At 42.0% G+C, this 27881-nt stretch overlaps 1 protein-coding gene across 1 annotated transcript in view; it reads right to left on the reverse strand.

The window, feature by feature from the left end:
* Positions 1 to 27881, reverse strand: part of LOC130915836 (potassium/sodium hyperpolarization-activated cyclic nucleotide-gated channel 3-like) — a 72595-nt gene that overhangs the window by 29807 nt on the left and 14907 nt on the right. The window contains exons 4-5 of the mRNA XM_057835957.1: positions 15196 to 15414; positions 6983 to 7129 (exon numbers count right to left, since the gene is read on the reverse strand). Of these exons, the coding sequence (XP_057691940.1) occupies positions 6983 to 7129; positions 15196 to 15414 (366 nt within the window). The remainder of the gene's footprint in view (positions 1 to 6982; positions 7130 to 15195; positions 15415 to 27881) is intronic.

Below are 27881 nucleotides of genomic sequence, written 5' to 3' on the forward strand. Positions count from 1 at the left end.
CCAAGAGCCGTTCTGATGTCAACTTTATTGGGTCGCATGCCTGCAAATTTTGAATTGAACTGAACTACTTGTTAATATTTTTTAAAATACTTTTTTTCAATGTTTTATATAAATATATATATAAATATATATATATATATATATATATATATATATATATATTTTTTTTTTTTTTTTTTTTTTTTCTTTACTATAATCTTTTCAATTTTTATGTAGATGTGTGTTCGAGAAGCTTGATTGCATGTAGGTATATACTTTTGATAAGGTGATGGGTACAACACCTAACTTTACAAAGAGATATCCTCCAAACCCTTTTTGTGTTAGATGATATATATAATTTTTTTTCTCACTATTTTGCACTGTATGTAACCTGTTTTGACCATAGTATGTGTAAAGGCCAAAAACGCCTATGCCCATACCTGCTGTTTGTGTTGAATTGTCAAACATAAAACTATTCAATCTTATTTTCTTCTATTGAATGTTTATCCTAACAAGTCGAATAAATATGATCAAGCTTCAAAACGGTTGGTCGAGCATGTTTAGTTGTCAGTGGAACGTCAACATTACAAATTTTGAAAAAATATTTTGGGATTTTTTTTGTCTTTTTGGGTCCAAAATGTGGATTAAAATTGGTCAGTGAAGAAAACAACAGTTTGGACATGAAGTTCAAGGTGTCCTGAAAAAAGGGACCCAACTTGGCCATTGTAAACAATTTTTTCTTTGAAATATAAAGGCAACATCAAATGCATGCAAATTCGGCCAAAATAGGCTTAGGTGTTAAAGGGTTAACAAAAAGTCTTTGCACTAGGGTACATAATGCCATTTGCGATATAAGGCTCACGATAGCAATGATCTCATGATATGGCGGTACAACATTGTCAATCATTCTAGGATATTCTACAAAACAACTCTTGAATAGAAAAACAAGCTCTTTTCATCCTTCATATGCGAGTTCGAATGAGTTCATCACGAGAAAACGTCTAATCCGTTTGAAGTGGGAAGGATGGCAGAAAAAAAAAATCATTCGCTGCCATCCCTCGGACATCCATTGCAGTTAGTGGCAGTCAATGCCTGGCAACGAGTTAATTTTGGGGCATTGGACGTCATTTCCTGTTGATTTTCGGTCATTTCGTTTTCCTGTTGAGGCATTTACAGGTCACTTCCTGTTGATTTTGGGGCATTTACAGGGCACTTCCTGTTGATTTTTGGTTACTGAAAAGGAAGTGACTCAAGAATGTCCCCAAATGAATACGTAGTGACTCAAAATCAACAGGAAGTGACGTGTATATGCCTACAAGAGAGGCTGTGAATGCTCTAGTTTCAGTACCATTGACAGCGCTAGACGTCCAATCCATTAAAAATGAATTGAATGTCTAGTGCCATCAATGTCAGCCAGTGAGCTAACACTATTCTAATGGAAGATTTTAGTAGCAACCCTGGCATTGAACACATTTTCTGGAAATTTAATACCTACTACAAATTTCCATTAAATTTAAGACCTTAATTATCTGGATTTTAAGTTTAAGACATTTTAAGACTTTTTAGGGACAAGCGGGAACCCTGGTACTCTATCACATCAAGTTATAGAACTACAGTCATGTGAAAAAAATTAAGACACCCCATTAAATATTCAGTTCTTTATTAAGAAATGTGCACATATCAATGTCTGATCTTGTTTTTATTAATCGCTGGGAAAGAAAGGGATTTAGTTGCAGGTAAACAACAAAAATTGACATTGTTTTACTCATTAAACCAAATACATCAACGGAAATGCATATTCTAACTGAGAAAAAAGTTTGGACACCCTACCACCTAATAGCTAGTGTGAGCCCCTTTGGCTCAAATAACTTAGGGAGACGCTTTTTGTAGCCATCTACCAGTATTTGACATCGGTCTGAAGAAAGTTTGCCCCACTCCTCAATGCAAAATACTTTCAACAGTGACTGACTGTTGAAGTGAGAGAAAACTTGCCTGGCACGGCCAGACTGTTCTCCCTGTATTTTTCAAACACTGAGAGAAAAGTCTGGGACCCAGCCCATTAACGGCCTCTCGAGCAGGTACAAAATCAATCGACAAATCAGATTTGTTTATTTGCGTGACGTGTTCTTAACGAGCAACGTCACTCTTGCACGTCGGAAGTCGTCTCCACAACAACACAGATGGTGAACAGGAGAGCCGAGAATATGTTCCAATCCACGGTAAAATCAGTTTTAAATTACCAAAAACACATCGACACGAGTCATTGACAATAGTCTGTCTCATGCTAGCCATGTTGAATAAACTTCGCTGTCCTCGTATGTTTTCTTTTGCGCGCAAGTCCCTCGTCCTGCCCTTGTCGTTTTACTAACGTCACGTCTGCCCGTCGCTGATTGGTCCACTCCGCTGTCTGTTTGCTGTGGCTTGCTCCACCCTGGAAATTGTATCAGCTGAATGGTGGCCAGACTCAATAGCTGGAACAGCGGTGAGTCTGGTGTACCAGGCAAAGAGAAAACACCATGATGAGATCAAAGGAGTGTCTAAGGCCTTCAGAAAGAAGATTGCAGACGCTTATGAGTCTGGTAAGGGATTTCAAAAGATCTCAAAAGAATCTAAAATCTGCCATTGCACTGTCTGAAAAATAGTCTACAAATGGAGGACATTCAAAAAAACTGCCAACATGCCCAGGTCTGGCCGTCCAAGCAAGTTCACCCTGAGAGCTGACCATAAGATCCTTAAAGAAATATCATCACGGGACTGACAGCAGGCTCTTGTTACTTTTGATGTGAAAGTGCATGCCTCTACAATCAGAAAGAGACTTCACAAGTTTAACCTTCATGGGAGGTGTGCAAGAAAGGAAACCTTTGCTCTCCAAGAAGAACATGAAGGCGAGACTGAAGTTTGCCAGAGTGAATGTAGACAAAGACCAGGACTTCTGGAATAATGTTCTTTGAAAAGATTCATCTAACACTGAATTATTTGGACACGCGAACAGAGGACATGTTTGGCGTAAACCCAATGCAGCATTCCAGGAAAAGAACCTCATACCAACTGTGAAGCATGGAGGTGGAAGTGTTATGGTTTTGGGATGGTTTGCAACAGCAGGACCTGGCCAGCTCACCATCACAGAATCCACTATGAATTCTATCGTTTATCAGAAGGTGCTTGAGGAACATGTGAGATCATCTGTGAAAAAAATAAAGCTGAAGCGAAACTGGACCTAGCAAAATGACAATGACCCAAAGCATACCAGTCAATAGACCAAAGACCGCCTGAAAAGGAAGAAAGTCCTGGAATGGCAGAGTCAAAGCTCAGACCTTAATCCCATTTAGAAGCTGTGGGGTGACTTGGAATGGGCTGTACATGCAAGAAACCCCTCAAACATTTCAGAGCTGAAAGTATTCCGCGTTGAGGATTGGGGCAAACTTTCTTCAGACCGATGTCAAACATTGGTAGATGTCCACATAAACTATCTCACAGAAGTTATTTCAGCCATAGGGGGTGGAAGAATTAGGTGGTAGGGTGTCCTAACTTTTTCTTCAGTTACAATATGCATTTTTGTTAAAATATATTTGGTTTAATGAGTAAAAGAATGAAGTTTTTGTTGTTTACTTGCAATTGAATCACTTTCTTTCCCACAGATAAAGAAAAACAAGATCAGACATTGATATGTGAACATTTCTTAATAAATAACTGAATATTTAATGGGGTGTCCTAATTTTTCACATGACTTATATGATCATTGTTGTCTTAAGAAATATTTAAAGACAGTACTTAACATCAGGGGTGTTAAGTACAGTCAATTTCATGATGGTACGATACTACATAGATTCTTTGGTCGAAACGATATTTCCGATCAATCACAAAACTCCATGTAGCATGTATCACAGAGTGTCAAGACACAGATGTGAATGGCCACAGCCGGATTTGGGGGGGATTTTATGGATGAAACATGGTAATATAACAAGGGTTGCGATGCAGAAATCGCAGACATCAAGGAGTGGTCGAGATGTTCTTTTTCATATATTTACCCTTTTAAAGGTTTTTTTTTTTTTTCTCCTTTGTTTGGATCGATTATTTATTATCTAACATATTGGGGGAAATGCGACAGTAACAAAAAAAATACAATTAAGCGATAGTTATTAGGTAGATATCTGTGACTTATTTACTGACACCATTTTTTTCATTTTGACGTAATTTGTTTAAAATATGCAAATAAATGATTTTTTAAAGTCGTTTTTGTTGTTGTTGTTTTAAACAAAATATTATTCATTCATCATTCATTTTCCATGCCGCTTTTCCTCACGAGGGTCGCGGAGGTGCTGGAGCCTATCCCAGCCAACTACGGGCAGTAGGCAGGGGACACCCTGAACTGGTTGCCAGCCAGTCGCAGGGCACAAGGAGACATACAACCATTCACGCACACACTCATACCTACGGACAATTTAGAGTGTTCAATCAGCCTACCATGCATGTCTTTGGGATGTGGGAGGAAACCGGAGTTCCCGGAGGAAACCCACGCAGGCACGGGGAGAATATGCAAACTCCACACAGGAAGGCCGAAGCCCGGGATTGAACCCGTGATCTCAGAACTGTGAGGCAGATGTGCTAACCACTAAGCCACCGTGCCGCAAAATATTAGACATCAATTAATGATCCAAAGCTAAAAATAACAGACATTTTGAATCATAAATATAATTCCTTCCCTTCTTTTTATGACTGGGTTGAAACAAAAGTGGTTGCACGACGTCTGTAAACGGGGGTTTCCAGGGTAAAACGGACAAATTAACAATACTTCGGGGGCTTAATGCGCCACAAATCTGCTATGGCAGCATATAAACATAGTTTTCTATCAAACACAACAGTTCTTTTTGCTTAAAATACAACAGTTTATTTTAAAGAGGGGTGCAAGAGCAGAAACTGCTTTTTCAGTCTTGTCTGTGTTTTCCGCCATATGTACATGGCGGAAAACACTCAGGTGACTTGAAGTTCCACTCTGAGACCGCCAATTTGCCCAAATTTCAAAATTGGCCTATATGCATGTGTTATACATCATTGGAAAGCTTAAAATCTCAATTTTCAGGGGGAAGAAACATTTTGGGCAGGAGGGCATTTTTTTTTTTTTTTTAATGTTTTTTAAACAGCAAAACCCTATCTGGATGTGAGAGCACGCGAGAGCAGAATTACAGACGCCATGACTTAGCGAGATTTTATCGCGTACTCACCTTGTTTCGATCCAAAAACTCCATGTAGCATGTATCAACGAGTGTCAAGACAGAAATGTGAATGGCCACATTCGGATTTTGGGGGGATTTTATGGGTGAAATATGGTGATATAACAAGGGTCGCAATGCAGAAATCGCAGACAACAAGGAATTGTTGAGATTCTCTTTGTCATATAGTTACCCTATTAAAAGTTATTTTTCGATTTTTCTTTGGATCGATTATTTATCATCTAACATATCGGGGAAAATGCGACGGTAACAAAAAAAAAAAAAAATACAATGAAGCGAAAGTTATGGGGTAGATATCCGGGACTTTTTTTACAGATGCCAAATATTTCATTGTGACGTAATTTGTTTAAAAGTTTTAAAATATGTGAGTGAATAATTTTTTAAAGTCGTTTTGTTTTTTGTTTTTTTTTGGTTTTTTTTAAATAAGCTAAAAATGACAGACATTTTGAATGAAAAATATAATTACTTACCTTCTTTTAATGGCTAGGTTAAGACAAAAACGGTTGTGCTACGTCTGTAAACGGGGGTTTTCAGGGTAAAACGGACAAATTGAAATTAGTTCGGAGGCTTAGTCCGCCATGAATCTGCTATGGCAGCATATAGACATATTGTTCTATCAAACACAACAGTTGTATTGGCTTAAAATACAGCAGTTTCTTTTAAAGAGGATTGCAAGAGCAGAAACTGCTTTTTCAGTCTTGTCTGTGTTTTCCGCCATATATATATATATATATTTATTTATTTATTTTTATATGTATATGCCGTATTGGCCCGAATATAAACAGCCCTCATTATAAGACGACCCCCTCTTTTTCAAGACTAAAGTTTGAAAAAATACTTTTTGAACACCAAATTAATTTATATACAGAAAATACAGTAATTACAGTACATCCGAAACAAATGATTATAACAATATATTTGAGAGAAAAAGCATGTTATTTTGCCTCACTTAAATCTTAATATCTGAACATTTAAATATGTAAACTAAAGTGCAATCACATTCGTAAATGAATGGTTTCTGGTTTTTGAAATGTAAATAAAATGTAAATAAACCAATCTATTAACAATAGTGATAAAACAACAAAACTGCGATAACTGCATTAACCATTTAAAGTGAAGTCTAACTAACTGTAGTCTTGAAACAAATCTGAATAAGGAAAAAAATTGCAATAAAATAATGCAAACTGGTTAAACTTGAGAGTAGCTGAGATCTGTCATAACAGAACATCGCTTCAATGATATCTGGCGCCATCTAACGTCGTGAATGGGTATAACGTCTAGACCGCGAAGATGAGACGATCCCCACTTTTTCAGTCTTATTTCAATGCAAAAACACCGTCTTATATTCGGGCCAATACTGTATACATATATATATATATATATATATATATATTTTTTTTTTTTTTTTTTTTTTTTTTTTTTTAAATTAATATTGCAATTTAAATTTTAATCAGCATAAAAATCTAAGAATTCTTTTTCAAATAGTTCCCTAGTGTTTAGTCACATCCTTTTAAACCTATTTGGTCACCTTATTTTATTCATTCACACGCAGAAATTCTTTTTATTAATGTTATACTGAAACATTTCTCATAAAGACATTTCAAATACGTAGACAGGCAATATCAGTCGCAGAAGTGAATGTCAAATGTAAATGCCGGGCGGGGCTTTGCATTTGACTTGATTACATATCCAATGCAATCAACATATTTCTGAGCCGGTTACAGATAATGTTTCACAGGAGGTCAAAATCCCCAAAGCAGATTACTTCTGACCTCTCTCAGCGGTTCGTTGAGCTCCTCCAAAATGCTCTCCTCGTCAAACATCTTGCCCTGGTATCGGTGTTCGTAGTAATCGTGGATTCTCTGACGCATGTCGGCGGGGAGCTTGTGGAAGGACATGTACTGCTCCACCTGTTTGTACTGCAACCACAATTAAAGGAGTCAAAAGGCAGCCATTTCTGCAGAAGAAAATCAACACTCAGTTTTTAGTAAAGCAGGTAAAATGCAAATTCATGGAATACTATATATTTGTTAGCTCATTATGTTAACACTCAACTTGCAGGCCATCTGTGAGACCTGTCCACAGTGCGCGTTCGGGCCTCCGCCCCATCTGACAAATACAGTTGTGCTCTGCAGGCTGCAGCCAATGTTATTATCGCCTGTGTCCTTCAGCCAGATGTACTCTCACAGAAAAACAACGCTGACGGAGAGTGGATCCAACCTACTGTATGTTTGTTTTTGCTCCGCTTCAAGTATACCCTTTACCCCTTGCAAAAATTATGAAATCACCAGACATACAGTATATGTACTTAATTTTCTAATTGAGTAGAAATAAAGAAAATCGTTGACATAATCCCAACCGTCAGTCATTTCAAATGGCAACTTTCTGCTTTAAAAAAAAAACACTAAAAGAAAGAGAAAAAAAGTAACAGTTATTAAAAATTATGGACACATTCTATTCTGGGGAAAAAATATAGAATTATTAAACACACAACTAATATTTTGTTGCACCAGCTCTGGCTTTTATAACAGCCTGTAAACTTTCTCAGTCATGCACCAACACGCGGCTCCAACTGTCTCTGACTGCTGTTGCCCGATGGATCATTTTCTTCAACTTGGACTGAGATCCAGTCTACAGTATTCACTTGCCATGATAATGACCTCATGTGTGTTTCACAGTTTTTACCTTATGGCAAGATGAAATCCCCTCCTTGAGTCATCACCTTATTGTGGTGGAGGGGTTTGAGTGTCCCAATGACCCTAGGAGCTATGTTGTCTGGGGCTTTAAGCCCCTGGCAGGGTCACCCATGGCAAACAGGTCCTCGGTGAGGGGCCAGACAAAGCATGGCTCAAAAGACCCCTTATGATGAAGAACATTAATGGATTCAGGTTTCCCATGCCCGATCGCGGGTTACCGCCCCCCCCCCCCCCGCCCCCTGGAGCCAGGCCTTGGGGTGGGGCTCGAAGGCGAGCGTCTGGTGGCCGGGCCTGTTCCCATGGGGCCCGGCCGGGTACAGCCCCAAAAGGCAACATGGGTCCGCCTTCCCATGGGCTCACCACCTGTGCGAAGGGCCAAAGGGGTTGGGTGCTTAGTGTTTTGGGCGGCAGCCAAAGGCGGGGGCCTTGGTGGACCGACCCCCCTGCTACAGAAGCTAACTCTTTGAACATGGAATGTCACCTCTCTGGCGGGGAAGGAGCCCGAGCTGGTTGTGAGGCAGAGAAGTTCCGACTAGATATAGTTGGACTCGCCTCCACACACAGTTTGGGTTCTGGTACCAGTCCTCTTGAGTTGCCCACGGTGAGAGGTGCCGAGCAGGTGTGGGCATACTTATTGCCCCCCGGCTTGGTGCCTGTATGCTGGGGTTTACACCAGTAGACGAGAGGGTAGCCTCCCTCCATCTTCGGGTGGGGGGACGAGTCCTGACTGTTGTTTATGCTTACGCACCAAACAGCAATTCAGAGTACCCACCTTTTTGGAGTCCTTGGAGAGCGCCCCCTCTGGGGACTCCCTCGTTCTGCTGGGGGACTTCAACGCTCATGTGGGTAATGACAGTGAGACCTGGAGGGGCGTGATTGGGAGGAACGGCCCCCCCGACCAGAACCCGAGTGGTGTTCTGTTATTGGACTTCTGTGTTCGTCACGGCTTGTCCATAACGAACACCATGTTCAAACATAGGGGTCTCCATATGTGCACCTGGCACCAGGACACCCTAGGCCGCAGTTCGATGATCGACTTTGTAATCGTGTTATCAAACTTACGGCCGCATGTTTTGGACACTGTGGTGAAGAGAGGGGCGGAGCTGTCAACTGATCACCACCTGGTGGTGGGTTGGCTCCGATGGCGGGGGAAGATGCTGGACAGACGTGGCAGGCCCAAATGTATTGTGAGGGTCTGCTGGGAACGTCCAGCAGAATCCCCTGTCAGAAAGAGCTTCAACACCCACCTCTGGCAGAACTTCTCCCTTGTCCCGGGGGAGGTGGGTGACATCGAGTCCGAGTGGACCACGTTCCGCACCTCCATTGTTGAGGCGGCCGATTGGAGCTGTGGCCGTAAGGTGGTTGGTGGCTGTTGTGGCGGCAATACCCGAACCCGCTGGTGGACCCCAGCGGTAAAGGATGCCGTCAAGCTGAAGAAGAGGCCTACTGGGCCTTTCTGGCCTGTGGGAGTCCGAAGGCAACTGACAGGTACCGGCTGGCCAAGCGGACTGCAGCTACGGCGGTCGCCGAGGCAAAAACTCGGGCATGGGAGGAGTTTGGCGAGGCAATAGAAAACGACTTCCGGACTGCTTCGAGGAAATTCTTGTCCACCATTCGGCGTCTGCGGAGAGGAAAGCAGTCCACCATTAACACTGTATATAGTGGAGATGGGGTACTGCTGACCTCGACTCGGGACGTCGTGAGTCGGTGGGGAGAATACTTCGAAGACCTCCTCAATTCCACCGACACGCCTTCCTTTGAGGAAGCAGAGTCTGGGGACTCTGGGCTGAGCTCTCCTATCTCTGGGGTCGAAGTCACGGAGGCGGTTGGAAAGCTCCTCGGTGGCAAGGCCCCGGGGTTAGATGAGATCCACCCGGGGTTCCTAAAAGCTCTGGATGTCGTGGGGCTGTCGTGGCTGACACACCTCTACAACATTACGTGGACATCGGGGACAGTGCCTCTGGATTGGCAGACAGGGGTGGTAGTCCCCCTTTTTGAGAAAGGGGACCGGAGGGTGTGTTCCAATTATAGATGATTCACACTCCTCAGCCTCCCCGGTAAAGTCTCTTCACTGGTGCTGGAGAGGAGGGTCCGTCGGAAAGTCGAATCTCGGATTCAGGAGGAGCAGTGTGGTTTTCATCCCGGCCGTGGAACAGTGGACCAGCTCTACACCCTTGGCAGGGTTACAGTATGTACTTCCTTAATCTAAGTACATGTAAGGCCGCGACTTGCATGGAGCAACACTTCTTTATTCAGTGTGCTTCTCAGCATATATGTCACCGAAACATCACAGAGATTCCTTTTATACTGTAATACCACACCCACAGGAAGTGCACGCTATGGCAACAGCAGTTTGACATAAATATGTCATAACAGAGTCACCAGGTGCAAAAAACTCGGTTCTTGGAATGCAGGTCTCTGTACTTGACTTGTTTCCGTTGATCCATTTGAACAATCTCGCTCAGGGTTGGTGGTTTCAGAAGATCCATGCCAGTTCATATCTCTCGAGAAAACATTAGGCTCGCTGGCGATACCTTGGTAGTTGCTTGCACAGTTTGGTATTTGAGGAGAAATTTGTGTAGTCTCTGATGGAGTGTACTTTGCTCTTGTTGTGCTTTGAGAGCATGTCATGTTTGAGGGTCTGCACAAACATCTCTGCCAAGCCGTTGGTTGCCGGGTGATAGGGAGCCGACTTGTTGAACCCCATTGGCTTGCAGGAATTCAAGCATTTCTTTTGACACAAATTGGGCCCCGTTGTCCGACACGAGTTGTGCAGAGGCTCCGAAACAACTGAACATCTCCCCTAACTTCTCAATTGCCTTTTCCGATGTGGTTGATTTCACGATAGCTACCTCTGACCACTTACTATGGGCATCGATAGCAACCAGAAACATTCGATTTTCAAAAGGCCCCAGCAAAGTCAATATGAATGCGGTGCCAAGGGTCCTGAGGAAAATCCCAAGGATGAAGTGGGGCTGCAGGTGGATTGTTGCGAATCTTCTGGCAAGATGAACAACTTTTTACAGTCTCTTCGATCTGTTTATCTAATCCTGGCCACCAAAAATAACTTCTTTTTTCCATTTTAACAATACCACTGTGACCTGCATGCAGTTACGCAAGCATTTTAGCATGCAATGACTGTGGCACAATCACTCTCCTCCCCCACAGCAAACAACCCGATTGAACAGAAAGTTCCCACCTCCTATCCAAAAAAGGCTTGAGAGCGGTGTTCTCACACTTGGTTTGTCCTTTAATTACCATGTCTATGACGACTGACAGTTCGGGGTGGTTCCGATTTGCACGTTTCACTTGCGAAGCTGAAATTGGTGCATGTTCAACATTTCGGAAATAGAATATGTCAACTGAGGTAGGTTCATGTTTTGTGACAGGAAGCGGCAACCTCGATAGTCCATCAGCATTGCAATGCAAATCAGTTGATCAAATCAAATCACTTGATGTCGTATGAGTGAGCTGATAACAACAAAGCCCACCTCTGAAGACATGCAGCAGCCAGCCAAGGGATTCCTGCATTAGGTCCCAAAATCGTTGTCAGTGTTCTGTGATCCGTTAACAGAGTAAACTTCCTGGGAGTTCGCTCAACCACTCTACATGTGTTTTGTGGATTTGGAGAAGGCGTTCGACCGTGTGCCTAGAGGAGTCCTGTGGAGGGTGCTCCGGGAGTACGTGGCACCGAGCCCCTTGCTAAGGGCTGTTCGGTCCCCGTACGACCTGTGTCAGAGTCTAGTCCGCATTGCCGGCAGTAAGTCGAATTCGTTCCCAGTGAGGGTTGGACTCCACCAAGGCTGCCCTTTGTCACTGATTCTGTTCATAATTTTTATGGACAGAATTTCTAGGCGCAGCTGAAGCGTTGAGGGTGTCCGGTTTGGTGGCCTCAGCACATCTCTGCTTTTTGCAGATGATGTGGTGCTGTTGGCTTCATCAAGCCACGACCTCCAACTCTCACTGGAGCGGTTCGCAGCCGAGTGTGAAGAGGTTGGGATGAAGATTAGCACCTCCAAATCCGATACCATGGTCCTCAGTCGGAAAATAGTGGAGTTCCCTCTCCGGGTCGGGGATGAGATCCTGCCCCAAGTGGAGGAGTTCAAGTATCTTGGGGTCTTGTTCACGAGTGAGGGTAGGAGGGAGTGGGAGATTGACAGGCGGATCGGTGCAGCGTCTGTAGTGATGCAGACTCTGCACCGGTCCGTTGTGGTGAAGAAGGAGCTGAGCCAAAAGGCAAAGCTCTCGATTTACCAGTCGATCTACGTCCCTACACTCAACTATGGTCACGAGCTGTGGGTCGTGACCGAAAGAACAAGATCCCGGATACAAGCGGCCGAAATTAGTTTCCTCCGCAGGGTGTCCGGGCTCTCCCTTAGAGATAAAGTGAGAAGTCCGGTCATCCCGGAGGGACTCTGTGTCGAGCTGCTACTCCTCTGCGTTGAGAGGAGCCAGTTGAGGTGGCTCGGGCATCTGGTTCGGATGCCTCCTGGATGCCTCCCAGGAGAGGTGTTCCGAGCATGTTCCAGCGGCGGGAGGCCTCGGGGACGACCCAGGACGCGCTGGAGAGACTGTGTCTCTCGGCTGGCCTGGGAACGCCTTGGGATTCCGCCGGAGGAGCTGATTGAAGTGGCTGGGGAGAGGGAAGTCTGGGCTTCCCTGCTAAAGCTGCTGCCCCCGCGACCCAACGACCGGTTTAAGCGGTGGATAATGGATGGATGGGCAAGATGAAATATAATTTTAAAAAATGATTTTATCATCCCCAAACATCCTTTCAACTGATAGGACAAGAAATGTGTCCAAAATGTCAACATAAACGTATGCATTTATTGAAGATGTAAAAACAGCTGAATTTTTTCCAGGAACGATCAACAAAGTGATAAGAACAAACGCACAACACAGAAAGTCCTGGAGCTTCATCTATGTCGTGCTTAATTAATTTTTGGAGATTCCATGGGTTCCTGTGGCTTGATTTTGCAGTTTTAACTTTGTCTACACGCTGCTTACTTCAACCGCACTTCATGTTGTTTTGTCTCAACCGGAAGTCCGTAGCAGAAAATGTCAAAGGTGGTGCCGCCCATGTTTTGCTGAGGAAACTTGTCCATACAGTCTACAATAGCTTTTCCATAGGCCACACGGTAACCTTGTTTTTTCTTTTTAGGTCTTAATGATGGCTTTCATTCGGCTTTTTGTATGTAAATACAAAGGCCTAGGTTTGCATAGGGATGGTGGAAACATAACAGGCAAGTTGTCAGCTGTTGTCCCCTGACAGTGGGGTGGGTATCCCCTGGTCTCCGGCGCTTGGTGGGGCGCCTGTCCAATGTGCGCGGTGGGTGCCGGGCGGTGGGGTTCCGGGTGTACGGTGCCGCGCTTGCGGGAAGCTGCCTCTTAATTCACGCACACTTCACTTTGCACTGTAAATATCTATCACCTTGGCATCTACATAATCATTCATACTTCCAGGGAGAGTCGTAACGGGGCCGTACAGTCCGGGCTGGCTCCCCCTTGATATTAATGCACCACACATCGAGGTTGTGGGATGGATGGGACCTGTTGGGGGCGGGGTGACTTCACGGTTGCCTCCTCGCGGCTGGCCCCGCCATTCTCGCACCTCTTTTAACGCACCACATACATCAGACTCCATGGGCGAGCATCAACGTGGGGCGGTGGGACGGGCAGCTGGGTAGAATCTCAATGCGGCGGTCCCACTGCCCTAAGCCGGGTTCTCCTGTTTTTAATGCATACACAGCACTGCCCTCCCCACACAATCCCATCACGGTGTTGGGTAATGGCTGCCAGTCAGGGACCTGGCAGCCACAGTAATAGCGTGGTAGGTGGGTCCCACACTTTTTCTCTATGGCGTGGCCCCCGGGGCGCCGTGCCGGTTGTGGGGCTGCAGCTGTGGCTCGTGGGCCTGGTGGGCGTGGGAGTTGGTGGTGCGTCCCCTTATCCCATCACTGAAGACCTGTTGATGGGGCCCGGGGGACCACCCTGAATCCCTGGGGGGTGTCGACGGCTCCTTTGCTGGGCTGCGGGAGGAGGGATAAGCTCCGCTGGCTCGCCCCCCTAGGTTGGTTGGGGGGGGGCCATGGCCCTGGGATCTCCACTCGACTGCGGGGTGTCACAATGTATTTCTTGTTGTTGTGTTTCTCTGTCTCTCTCTCTCTCCTTTTCTTCTGTTCCCCATAACCCATTCCTGTTCACTGCTTTGTTATCAGGAATGCTTAATAAACAAGGTATGTTGAATGATCACATGAACGGGAGTATGTCATACTCCCATGTGAAACTGTTCAGACTAATCGGACACTCAGATTTTCATTCTCCGTGTCAAACAGCTTAACAGGACAGGTTAAAAAATAATAACAATTAAAAAATAAAAATAAAAACAGCTAAGTTTTCAGGATACTCAAATTGACCCCACAAACCTTATTTGCATTATTCAATGAGTTTAGTTTTATAGGTAATTTAGATTGTCTTCCCGTATGTTGTAAGAATAGAATTGACCCTACCGTTACTAAGAGAATTATTTTCATTATGTTCAGACTTACATTTACCTATTTTCAGTTTCTCAATGTGCTGGTCCAAATGTTTTCCTCAAACGCACGTTTGATTGGCTGATGACTTGACCCCCCCCCCCCCCCGCCATACACACACTCACACAGCCCCGACAGATTCATGTCGGCAGCATGCCGCCACCTCCACTCCCTTCGAAGAGGAGGGATATTTGAAGTTTTTATTTAGCCAGTAGCAGCAGCAGCCACTGTAAGGGATGTAAAAAGACATCAATGTTGTGGAGGTGGGAAACACACCATTGGTTTACATTGAAATCTCTCATGCTGGAACCATGATTCATGTCAGTTTATATGGTCAGACAGCTTTCCAAGGTGTGATTACTCCTTTTAAACTGCAGATTGACGAACTGATCAAATCTACTGCAGATATTTGTACTTTTAGGAATTAAATTTTACAGTTATACCACCATTTCCACCCTCAGAATAAATCGATTAATTTTTTTTCCTCCACTCTGCTAGGTCTGAAAACGTCAGAATTAATAATCACATTTATTTCTAGAATTCTTTTAGAATTTAATGCAAATTACCTGCTTTTTTTCTACACAAATAACAGTGAACATTCTCCAAGATTGCATAATCTTGTTATGTATAATGTGTTATATGACAATGCTTGAAGATGTACACCGTCTCATACTGAGAGGTTTCTTTCTTATACTTCAATTATAGCTCAATAACTGCATTGTCACTCCAGCGCACTGATAAATAGTGGCTTCCTACCTTTTCTTGGTACTGCCTCCTGGAGGAATCCAGAGACTGAATCAGGGCCGTGGCGTGTCCCACAAACATGGCAAAGCAGGTCGCGCCCACAATCATGCTGAGTATGGTCAGCCACACGTCGGCCATTCCGATTGGCGGGTACAGCCCGTAGCCAATGCACAGCATGTGGCTCATGGCTTTGAAGAGGGCGTAAGAATATTGCTGACCCCATGTGTCGTTCTGGAGGAGAAAATTGAGCGGAAAGAACCCTTACTTAGAGAGGCAGTAGAAAAGGTAACAAATGAAGACGGCAATTTTTAAAGGGAACCACAGACAGAAAGACTTTTTCTTAAAAGATAAATGCATGAGTTATAATAATTTGATATTAAAACCCCTCTTGATTTTTTCATTTTTATAAAATTTGTAAAATCAGTTTAACTAGTATGTCTCAATGCACTGTGGGTGGTGAAATCAACGGGTTGCACTGCCGGGCTTTCAGAGAATCACTGTAGCGACAGAGGTCATACATGTCATCTGTTCAGCCCTGTCAATTTCAAGCCGATAGGATCAGTAATGAGCTTGACAGAATCGTCCATTTTTCACAAAACGAGCAGCAAAAGCAAAATGAACAGGAAAGACGGGACGAGACGAGAGTAGAACAAAACCTGTAGTGTTCATGTCGCAAGTTCGTCTAGTGACAATAGCCACGTTTACATGCTGACTTTTATTCATACCGATTCAAATCATTCCGAATGGAAATTTCACATCAGCTGTTTACATGTCACTTCATCTATTCCGGTCCAGCGTTTACATGTGTCTGCCTTTATTCCGAAAGGACGTTTGACAACTGCCGTCTGACATGTGCAGATTAATCAAAACAAAGCGTCGCGTTGCAAAACATGGAGATCGATCGTCAGATCAGCTGCTGTTCTAACTTTTCGAGTGGAAACAAAACTTCAGAATGACACGCCATTCATTTAAAAAGTTGTGTGGGTGCGCTGTGCGTGTGCTTGGAAGCCATGTTGCATGTGACGTTACTTACGTCACCAAGTGACGTCACCACGTCAGTACGGAGCATGCGCAAAAAGAACTCAACCAGACACCATTCCGCTTCCCTGTTTACATGATATAATTTTACTTCTAATCGGTTTGGGAAAAGGAATATTCCACCTCTGTGAATCGGAATGAAATTCCATTCGGTTTGGGCCTGTTCATTCCGAATGAAGTGTTTATATGGAACACATTTATTCGGTTTGAACAAATATTCCGATTGTAATTGGAATATTTGGCTCCATGTAAACGTGGCAAGTGACAGCTGTCAAGAACTCCAGTTTTTGTTTGCAGATCTTCACGGTAAACTATTGTGTGATCAAACTTCTCCCAATATAATAATGGAGATTGTTAGCATCCAGAGCTGTCGTGTGCTGATCATATCATTAGCATATACAGTGAAACACAGCAGTTTGATTATTTCTTTCGTTCATCACAACACACGAAAACTTTGATGCACTTTCCCTCAACCGAGACGTTTAATGGGCTCTGCCTCAGTGACCGAGAGAGTCCAGCCTTACCCGATCATCAACCATCATTGTCACGTAAAAGCGCTGTCCATATTGATGATCGTCCTGCCGGTGTTCTCAGATTTTGCTCCCTTGTCAGATGTTGCTCCCGAAGCTTTTGTGGCGGTGAATAAGCACTCTTTTAGATTCAGTAGGACTCTCATTATCCAAAGGTGCTAAATAAACAATTTACATCATAAACACACATATGCAAAATGTATACGGTGTAAATAAATGCTTATGACGAATAAGCGACACAGAAAATAAATAAATGAATGTATTAAACTCAGTTTTATTGCTGGCTATTCATATGATTTTCTACCCAACAGATTATAATGATGCCTTATTTTGCACAATGAGATATAAGAGGACTGTTGTGTACTTTATTTATATTTAAAGCACATTCGCTGCATGAAGGTAGCGTTCAAGATCACACTGTTTAGTAACATTAACTTACACCACAAGGACCATGTTATTTTTTTTCCTACATCAATAGTGTGTATTGTTCATCTATCTATTAGCTGCAATCAGTAACTGAAGTCCTCAGATGAAAACCAACAAATGGTCTGCAAATGCAGAAGCATGGTTGGACCCCAGAACAGACAATAATAAAAGAGGGATTGTGTTCAAGGGTTTATTGAATACACACAAAAAACACGTAATCACGAAAAGGGTGACAAAAAAAAGGGTCCGTGATAGTGGGTCGCAGTGACCGAGGTGAGAGGCAGACGGACGGAAAAATCCAATGCAAAGATGCAACTAGTGAAAGGATACACACATATATATTTACCTATTATTATATTCTTGTATGCATATTTACTCATATAGTTAATAACTAGAATATATTCTTTATCTTATACCCTAAAACACAGTGTTCTTTGTTCTACCACATACCATCAGGACTTAATTATCTCTGTGTGCTGGTCACAGAATTCAACAGCCCCCAACAGCCAGCTTCACATTACCTATTTCCAAATAAGGTTAAGTTTGTATTCAGACTTGGCCATAAGGCAGGACTAGGCTGCCTATTGGCTCTGACCACATCTGTTAACACAAATATATACGGGACAAGAAGGGGGGTGAGACACTTTCATGGAGCCCGTATCCGTGAAATGTCCTGGCCGGTCAGTATTTCCTCAATAAATGTATTTGAACATTTTCTGTAACTCTAGAATTGTGTGCCGTTCACTTCCTGTTTTTTCCACGAGAATAAAAGAACCTGAGAAAAGAGAAATCGTCTTTGACAGTTTTTACACGACTATTTTTCTTCAATTGGCGTTGTCGGCAGGATTCTCGCGGGAGTTGGCGGCACAGAATTCTGGAATTCGGCTCACTTGGGGACAGACGGTGTGGTACCAAAATAAGGTAGGAGTGTTACAAGATTGCACTGTTGCCTTATTACGCTGCTGCCCCGGAGGGGGTTGAATTTTTATTGAGGAAATTAATAATGTGTATGTTATTTATCTATTTATATATCGCGATTACAAAATGCATATAAGAACACCCTATGTGAGGTAGTTCCGGGCGTCTTTGACGACCCGTTTCGTGTTGTAATTAAGAACTCCCTATGTGAGGAGTTCCGGCAGGACCGATTTGCGTAAATCACGAGTAAAGTGCATTTCCAGCGTATGCATGAACGCTGAGATCCTGGGATGGGGGGCATGAGCAACTCAAATTTGTTCCGCGGATGTTTGTTATTTGTCGTTGGTTTGTGTCAGTGTGTGTGGGGTGCCCCAACTTTTCTCTTCTTTGTCCTCTTTCTTTTCTTTCCTCTAATTGTGAGTGAAGTGAGCGCTCCTTATTCTGCTCTCCTGAGTGGAGAGGGAGCGCGGACAAACAAAGTAACTGTTTTTGAAATACTTAAATATCGAGTATAGGATAATAAATGAAGCGCCTTTGTTCATATTCTGGCAGGCACCCGTGTGTGCCACGTGGCGCCTTTGATTAAGAAAAGGGGGATGGTGTTCAAAATTTAGGAGAGCGGGCCGCTGTGAGCCCCCCTTGTTGTGTTCTGGCCAAACACAACAAGGGTGACTGAGAATATATTTAAGCCCTCTCTTTTTACTAGAACTAATATCAAATTGATAGTAATGGGGAACAACTGATTATTGAAATAGAATTTATGAATGAAATGAAAAGCGAGTGAGGTGAAATAAATAATAAACTAGTGAGCTTAATTGAGATCGATAGTATGATCTTTAGAGCTCAAAATGTTTTGTTAAACAACCTTAAAAGTAATGAGATTTGTTTAATTTGGCGGAAAATGACATGTCGAGACAATGATTATATTGTTTGATAAAATATGTTTACCTTAAGTTTTAAGACCAGCTAATGAGCTGCTAGACGACATTTTTTCTCTAATGTGTTTATTTAGTTCTAAACTAATGATTTATTCATTCACGAGCTCATAGATTGAAATAGGTTTAAATATCTGATTAAAATATGGAGCAAGGATTGTTGTGATTTGTGAAAATATTGTGCTAAGGAGGTAGTATTCTGATTTAAAATTATACATCGGTGGGAGATAATTTCACATTTGATTGATCAACAAATGTCGAAATTAAACTCCATCCGAGAACTCTAAACCAATAGCTTAATAATAATAATAAACTTCTCTGGAAGGCTGTTGAAGCGAGACTAAATCAGCAAAATCTTAACTGTAATCTATCAAATATGAAGAAACAGTTGGCACAGCTGTTATATTTATGCTAGGATTAAATAAATATTGTAACAGGAGAACTGCAGAAGCAGTGAAAAAGGGAGGGGGGGGCAGCAGAACCCCAGCCCAGACGATGACCACGATAGCTGACACAGACTTGTTTTCACCCCCTCCCCTAATTGAAAGCAGATGGCAAAGGCCGTCGGCTGCTATCCTGTGACCAAATCCAAAAAAAGATCCCAGACAAAGACTAGAAGTTGGAACTTAAATATATACACCCTAACACCTGGAAATTAACTCATGATTCCAAATCAATAAGGTGAGTTAATTGACTTAAAATTGTTATTAAATGATTTTGACTTTTTGCAGAAACACTGCCAGAATTGGCTATCGACGGAGAGGTTTGGATCCAGGCACGAAGATAATTTATGGCCTGCGGTGCTGTAGTGAGACTGATATGTACTTGTTTATTTTTCACCAATTGGTTGACATTCTGTCTTATCCTAGGTTTAAATTTGTTGTTCTTGAACATTTTGTCTCCTGTCACTCCATTGTTTGCTGTTTTCCGAGACAGATTCCCATCTTCCACACCAACCACTAAAGCTCCCCGACTTCTAACCTATGATGCCTACCAGATCTCACCTCGACTAATGCATAAGTATTTAGATTGATGACTAAGACACGAAGCTCAAGAATTGGGACCCATGGTGGGACAATGCCGTTTGGCAACTGATTGGACATGAGTTCAAATACCCCTTGACATGTATTCTTTAGGTACTGAATGTTTTTGTATACAGGTCACTGTGATCCGAGGGACCTGCTGACATTGGACTGCATCACGGTGAATCCAATCACATTTGAGGTAGCTTTGAATGGTTTTATTAATGTGCCCCTGCACTCCTGTAACCAGGACACAATCAAGGGCACCACATAGACGCTCAAGAAACTCCAGTGTTGATGATTTAATTCAAAGGTGGAAGTGACAAAGTACTAATTAATTTTAATGTAGATTGGACACTGAGAATTGGAAGCAGCCGAAGTAAATCTTAAAATTGACAAAGAGCAACTATTGATTCACGAAAGAATGAGAGGGGACCTGTCTTGAGTCATGTTCGAAATATTAGACGATATGCAATCTAATTTTGATTTTTAAGGACTTGAAAATGCCAAACTTTGCTAAAATGTAATCTTTTGGGTCACATGCTGATATAATCTGGCTATTTTTGAATTCAGCTGTGACCAAAATAATGGGATGAACGTTTTTATTAATTTCGTAATCTGGGATGTGAAGAGAAGTCCAATTTATGTAAATTTTGTTGTAATGAAATTATAGTGGGAAATAAGTGGCCATTTTCGTCGAGAGATGCCACAGCCAAATTTAATTGACAAATTACTAAAGAGGGAGCAGACAATTTTGAGAGAGGAAATAGACTTTATTTGGCATTACGCTAAACGACGTTATTCTGGGAAAATTGTTAATTTTGTAATCATGTAAGAATTTTGTTTGTACAGTTGGGAAAATTGCGTTTTCGTATGGCTTATGATGATTTCATATTTACGTTGGAGGGAACAAATTTCCCAGAATAATACCAATTTTTATTTTTCATTTTATTTTTGATTTTTTGATTTTTCATTTTTGATTTTATTTTTCATTTTTGATTTTTATTTTTCATTTTTACGTTCAAGTGGTTTTGATAAATTGAGGCTCAAGTACTTTTGTTTGGCTAATAGCACGTACTATTGATTTTTCGGTTTCCGATTTTTATTCTTTGGAATTTTTAGCTTTTCATTTTTCTTAACTTTGAAGATAAGTTTCAAATGATCTTTTTCACTTTTGAAATTTTGTATAATGAATTTTGGATTCTGATTTCCTTTTAATATGTTTTCTTTTTCTTTCGCGACTTCGGTAAATTTAATATTTTTATTTAGTTGTGGTTATTTTTTATTTTTTTAAATTTATAGAAGCCATGATTTGATTTGAGATACCTTGCTTTGTGCGTTTAAATTTACCATCAGGCAAGGACTTAGTTAGGTCTACTCAACCACTTTCTCCATAGGTGGGGTAGAGTGCCAAAGTTAGCTTGAGCCATGGTGACCTTAGCAGGCCTCCCTTGAAAGCCTCCTGGTGGACTCCAACTGGACCGGAGCGGGCTGACTGAACCGTATTCCTTCTATCAGACTGGCAAAGACCCCATTACGCCAGGCTATTTATCCATCCAGCGACATACTGACGTCCTACTAAGAGTTGGTTGAATCTTTCTGATGATATCGCGGAACAGAGGTTGTTTCACAGCCGGCAGAATATACTGGACCTTTGCTTCGTCTGACCATGGGGGAAGGGCATCCAGCTGTTGGCTCTGGAATTTGTTGCCGTTTTCCCTAAGGAAAACTGACTCTCTTCGCCATTTCAATACTGACTTCAGACTAGCCTTGTCGGATTTGCTATCTTTTCTCCGTCTTTGAATTTGTCACCAGTTTTTCTTATGTTTTCTTCTTTTAATATTACATTTGGTAGGATGTTTTCATTTGATTACATGATGATCCGGAGTGCCAGAAAGGCGTCTTCAAATGGATTAGATTTATTAATGTTGGTAATGTTTGCCTCTATGGGGTTTGCTCATTTTGTTTTTGTTGGGTATAATAATGATGATGTATTTACAAGGAAATTTTTTCTTTTGAAATGATATTTTGTTTTTTAGTTTCCAAAGAGGGATCTTTCAATTTTGTTTGGATTTTTGATTTATCTCGTATGTTGTTATAAATTCATGATGATCGTTTGGATTTTTTCATTACAATGCTTTTTTGTTTTTACGTAACCTAGTAGTGTTATAGTTTTATGTTATATATAGCCATGCTTTGATTTGTAAGCATGGCTAAAAGAGGGACATCATCATCATCATCATTATTATATACTGTACCTATGGGGGGTTGTGTTGATTTTTAAACTCTAAAAAAACATGATTATATTTTTATGTTTTGTTAATTATCTACTGACATATGGATAGTTTTTTTTGAAGGTTTGATGGATCTGTGCTATCTGTTCAACTGAAAACATACAGATAAAATGACACTACATATTCAGATGAGTTAAAATTTTTGCAAGCATATTGTTCAAGCACATTATTCTCCCATATTTTAAATGGAAGGGATTTAGTTTCTGTGTTAGTAATATGGTAGGAAGAAACAGATGAGTTATTGCTCTCCCAGGTGATAATGATTTGTCATGTTATATGTTCCAGGAGTTTGGAGATAGATGCTTTTGGGATTCTCCAGGTGGTAAGATTACATATATGATAACTTGAGAGGATAAGTGATGACAATTTGGCTATTTTCATGTCGTTTTTGAGTCCTGTCAACACCGTTGGCAGGACGCACGGCCTTCGCAGGACGCACGGCCTCCATTACCATCGTGAGCTTGGTGACTCACTGATCTGGTGGGGCTGCAGGGTGACCCGGGTGTCAGGAATGGGGCCCATGCTCTCCGAAGGTTAGATGATCGGAGGGCTGATTCAGTCCCCACCTGGACCCTGAGTGGGTGCACCCGTTGGCTTTAACTGTTGCGAGTTTCATCCCAGCCGAGGGTATTGTCCTTCTGTGCGTGAAGGTTTTCAGGTTCCTTTGACATGAATGAATTTTAATTGTGACAGTTATCTTCCTGCCTGTAGAATTCCAACGAGCATTTTATTTAAATGAGGTCATTGAGTGATAGTTCTGATTAATGTTTAACTTGTATCACATTTAAACGACCATTTTTATAGTATTAATACATTTTTTTCTTTCTTATGAGCAACTATGACGTTACAACCTACAAGAGCGACCAGCATTGTTTTTTTTTAGATAGGCTGACTCATTTCATGTTTAATTGTTTATGATTTGATCTTTTTCTATTGCATTCTGTGTTTTTAGTTGAACAGATTACAGCACAAAAGAGGGCGGTGTCAGTGTTTACAATAGTATGAGATATTGATGCTTGCGTCTTGTTTTCTGAACTGCTTTCTCGACCACTGGACATTGCGTTAAGGATTGCGATTATTGTTTTCTTCAACACACATTGACAAAAAGGATTAGTTTCAACCTGAGCCATGGAATATCACCATGGAACTGACCCTTTTCATGGACCGAACCCTTTTCCCGTGGAGTAAGTTATGAGCTCAATCCCTTATAACACCAAGGCCATGAGATTGCAGCGATGCTGACTTTAACTTTGCACACCTGTTTGGGACAGACTCTGGGAATTCGTGTGTGCTCACCCTTGGGAGATGGGAATGTGTTATGCTCTCTGGACTCAGATATTATGGTTTATTTTTTAATTGTTTATATTATACGTTTTTCGTTTCTTTGTTTTACCGTTTTTGTCTCGTCACCTCTCACGTGGTTTGTGATGTATTTTTTCTTTGAGTTTACTTGGGTTTTGTTGTTGTTGTTTTTCTTTTGCTGATTTGTTGTTTTGTTTTTTAGTTGGGTGGATTCAATTTTTAATTTGAATCCAAAGAGGGATTGAAAGGATACACACATATATATTTACCTATTATTATATTCTTGTATGCATATTTACTCATATAGTTAATAACTAGAATATATTCTTTATCTTATACCCTAAAACACAGTGTTCTTTGTTCTACCACATACCATCAGGACTTAATTATCTCTGTGTGCTGGTCACAGAATTCAACAGCCCCCAACAGCCAGCTTCACATTACCTATTTCCAAATAAGGTTAAGTTTGTATTCAGACTTGGCCATAAGGCAGGACTAGGCTGCCTATTGGCTCTGACCACATCTGTTAACACAAATATATACGGGACAAGAAGGGGGGTGAGGCACTTTCATGGAGCCCGTATCCGTGAAATGTCCTGGCCGGTCAGTATTTCCTCAATAAATGTATTTGAACATTTTCTGTAACTCTAGAATTGTGTGCCGTTCACTTCCTGTTTTTTCCACGAGAATAAAAGAACCTGAGAAAAGAGAAATCGTCTTTGACAGTTTTTACACGACTATTTTTCTTCACTAGCAACGAAGGGATTGAGAATACAAACTGTCAAATGGCAGAAAATCAATATCTCGGCAACCTGCCTAGGATCGGTTTAAAGACACTGCTGATGAGCTGGAAATGGATGCAGGTATGAAGTCGGGAACTCATCCCACAGCTCTGTAACAAAACAATTTGACCAGCAGGAGAATGTGACAAAATCATGCCAGTCGTCATACTAGCTTCACGAGTACAAAGCACAGCTATAGACCCCAATCACGCGACGTCACAACTCCGCCCCCCTGACTGGTGCCGGCATATTGTCCGTCAACTCATCGTGTTTACATATTACCGCTACGTACATTCCTCCTATTACTGCGTGTTTTTCTGCTTGTCTAAGGAATCACCGCCTAGTAAACGAACCCAAAAACCTTCCTGAAAATCGTTAACATTGATTAATCAAAATGGTGAAGGCATGTGTGGCGGTTGGTTGCAGTAACAGAGAAGATAAACGGTCATTTTATGAGTTACTGTGTGGCCATTGTTAAAAGGGCAAATCTCGAAAGCAGCACGGTTTGTTTATCTCGGTCCATGATGCGTTTGTGTCAACAGCCGTCAGACAGCGGCGAAAACATCAATAAAAAAATGCCAACACGATCGCAGACATCATCAGACGAAGACTACAAAGCTCGTCGCCACGGTCGCGCAGCAAGAAGGTGCGCGCAACAACAGGTGTGCCGAAAAATAGCCGCCCTGCATGAAATGTCCCCCCCCCTGACGAGAGCGCCCACACGGAAACGACTTTCTTGTACCGTGAATATGGATTATTTGACTCTGCTTGAACTAATAAATGTCATACCTGCGTGATTGTCAATGGGATATGGTCGTGAAAACCTGTAGACTAATACATTTCTGTTCAAAGACGGTTATGTGGCCCAGACCACGATTTGTTACTAAAATACAGTACTAATATTTTGTGTAATTTAATTATTTAAAACTGATCTTACAGTCGTAAATCTATTACTGTAATGCGTCCATGAAAACATTTGATGTTTTCACCTCAATAAAGCGTTATAAATAAGCGCTTCCGTCAGGGGGGACATTTCACGCGGGGCAGCTATTTTTCGGCACACACCGGCCCATTGTCGATCAAGTTTCATTTTACAATCGTGACAACGGTGACGCTCAGCTGACCAAATGTCGGTTTATATTCAGGCCGGTGCCGATTTTGGGTACCCTACTCCTCATCGTGACATAAACTGGAGTATGATTGGAAATTGTGTAGTCTCAGGACGAGCTCTGAGGCACGGGACAGGACCGGACGGGAGGAAACATCGGTTTGGGCATCAAATATGGATCCGGCAACTGGATCAACCAACGCTTTTCCAAATAACGGCTTTTATGCAACTCATCCAATGAGTTTACAGCGTCTGAAAGCACCGGGGCTTCCATAATTTGCAAGTGAATCCACCTTTAGAAACTACGATCATTGACAATACGGACACACAATGACGGACAATATGGCGGCATAATACAGCGATCACGTGATTGTGTGACGTTGGTGATTGGGGTCTATTCTCCCAGTACAACCCCCAGCGTGCATTGTGGATGTAAAAAATGGCGCCCTCCGTAGGTCAAAACATGTACTAAATATTGTAAATTTTTAAATCAATGGAGATATTTCATATGTTTTTAATAACATATTTTGGTAAAAGAGAACAATTGTGGCTTATTAGAACCTACAAGTCATTAAGTCCTTGGTTCCCTTAAGTCTGCGTGCATGTTAAAACTTCCTGGTTTTTAGCGACACAACTTGTTGTGACACGAGGACTCAGTGTGTGTTATTGGCAATTGGGTATGTTGTTTAATACTTGAATGACCAGAGTGAAGAATAAACATGTCAGTCATTCAGTCTTTAATTCTGTGTTGGTAGAGAGAGGCAGTTGTTATTGGTGACCACATACAGTTTGTTAGTCATGCATGAAATTTCAAGTCGACCAATTTCACTGGCTTTTAGTTTTGATGGAGAACTCAATAAAACATGTTATTGCTTTGAATTTGACATGCTAAGTAAATAGGACTTCAGCTTGAGGAGTTAGCTTGAGGAGTTAGAACTCATGAAGTAAACTGGAATTCATTTTAAGTAAATATGTACAGTAATAATTGCTCCAACCAGTGAACTGTGCTAAACACCCAGGCTGGCAGCTCTTTAAAAAGCAAGCAAGCTCTTGACAAGGCACTGGGAGAGAGTTAGCAACCGTTTCACACAACTTGTCATTTTAAGTTTAGTTTATTCAGAAATAGAAGTATAGCCCACATACTTCATCACGTACAGTGGGCCAAATAAGTATTGAGTCAACAACTAATTGTGCAAGTTCTCCCTCTTGAAAATATTAGAGAGGCCTGTAATTGTCAACATGGGTAAACCTCAACCATGAGAGACAGAATGTGGAAAAAAAACAGAAAATCTCAGTTTGATTTTAAAAGAATTTATTTGCAGATCATGGTGGAAAATAAGTATTTGGTCAATATCAAAAGTTCATCCCAATACTTTGTTATGTACCCTTTGTTGGCAATAACGGAGGCCAAATACTTTCTGTAACTCTTCACAAGCTTTTCACACACTGTTGCTGGCATTTTGTCCCATTTCTCCATGCAGATCTCCTCTAGAGCAGTGATGTTTTGGGGCTGTCGTTGGGCAACACGGACTTCCTCCACAGATTTTCTATGGGGTTGAGATCTGGAGACTGGCTAGGCCACCCTAGGACCTTGAAATGCTTCTTACCAAGCCACTCCTTTGTTGCCCTGGCTGTGTGTTTGGGATCATTGTCATGCTGAAAGACCCAGCCACGTCTCATCTTCAATGCCCTTGCTGATGGAAGGAGATTTTCACTCAAAATGTCTCGATACATGGCCCCATTCATTCTTTCCTTTACACAGATCATTCGTCCTGGTCCTTTTGCAGAAAAACAGTCCCAAAGCATGATGTTTCCACCCCCATGCTTCACAGTGGGTATGGTGTTCTTCGGATGCAATTCAGTATTCTTTCTCCTCCAAACACAAGAACCTGTGTTTCTACCAAAAAGTTCCATTTTAGTTTCATCTGACCATAACACATTCTCCCAGTCCTCCTCTGGATCATCCAAATGCTCTCTGGTGAACCGCAGACGGGCCTGGACGTGTACTGGTTTCATCAGGGGGACGCGTCTGGCAGTGCAGGATTTGAGCCCCTGGTGGCGCATTGTGTTACTGATAGTAGCCTTCGTTACTGTGGCCCCAGCTCTCAGTAGGTCATTCACTAGGTCCCCTTGTGTGGTTCTGGGATTTTTGCTCACCGTTCTTGTTATCATTTTGACGCCACGGTGTGAGTCTTGCATGGAGCCCCAGATCGAGGGAGATTATCAGTGGTCTTGTATGTCTTCCATTTTCTAATAATTGCTCCCACAGTTGATTTCTTTACCCCCAACGTTTTACCTATTGCAGATTCAATCTTCCCAGCCTGGTGCAGGTCTACAATTTTG

Source organism: Corythoichthys intestinalis, chromosome 5, assembly GCF_030265065.1.
Source record: "Corythoichthys intestinalis isolate RoL2023-P3 chromosome 5, ASM3026506v1, whole genome shotgun sequence".
Taxonomy (NCBI): domain Eukaryota; kingdom Metazoa; phylum Chordata; class Actinopteri; order Syngnathiformes; family Syngnathidae; genus Corythoichthys; species Corythoichthys intestinalis.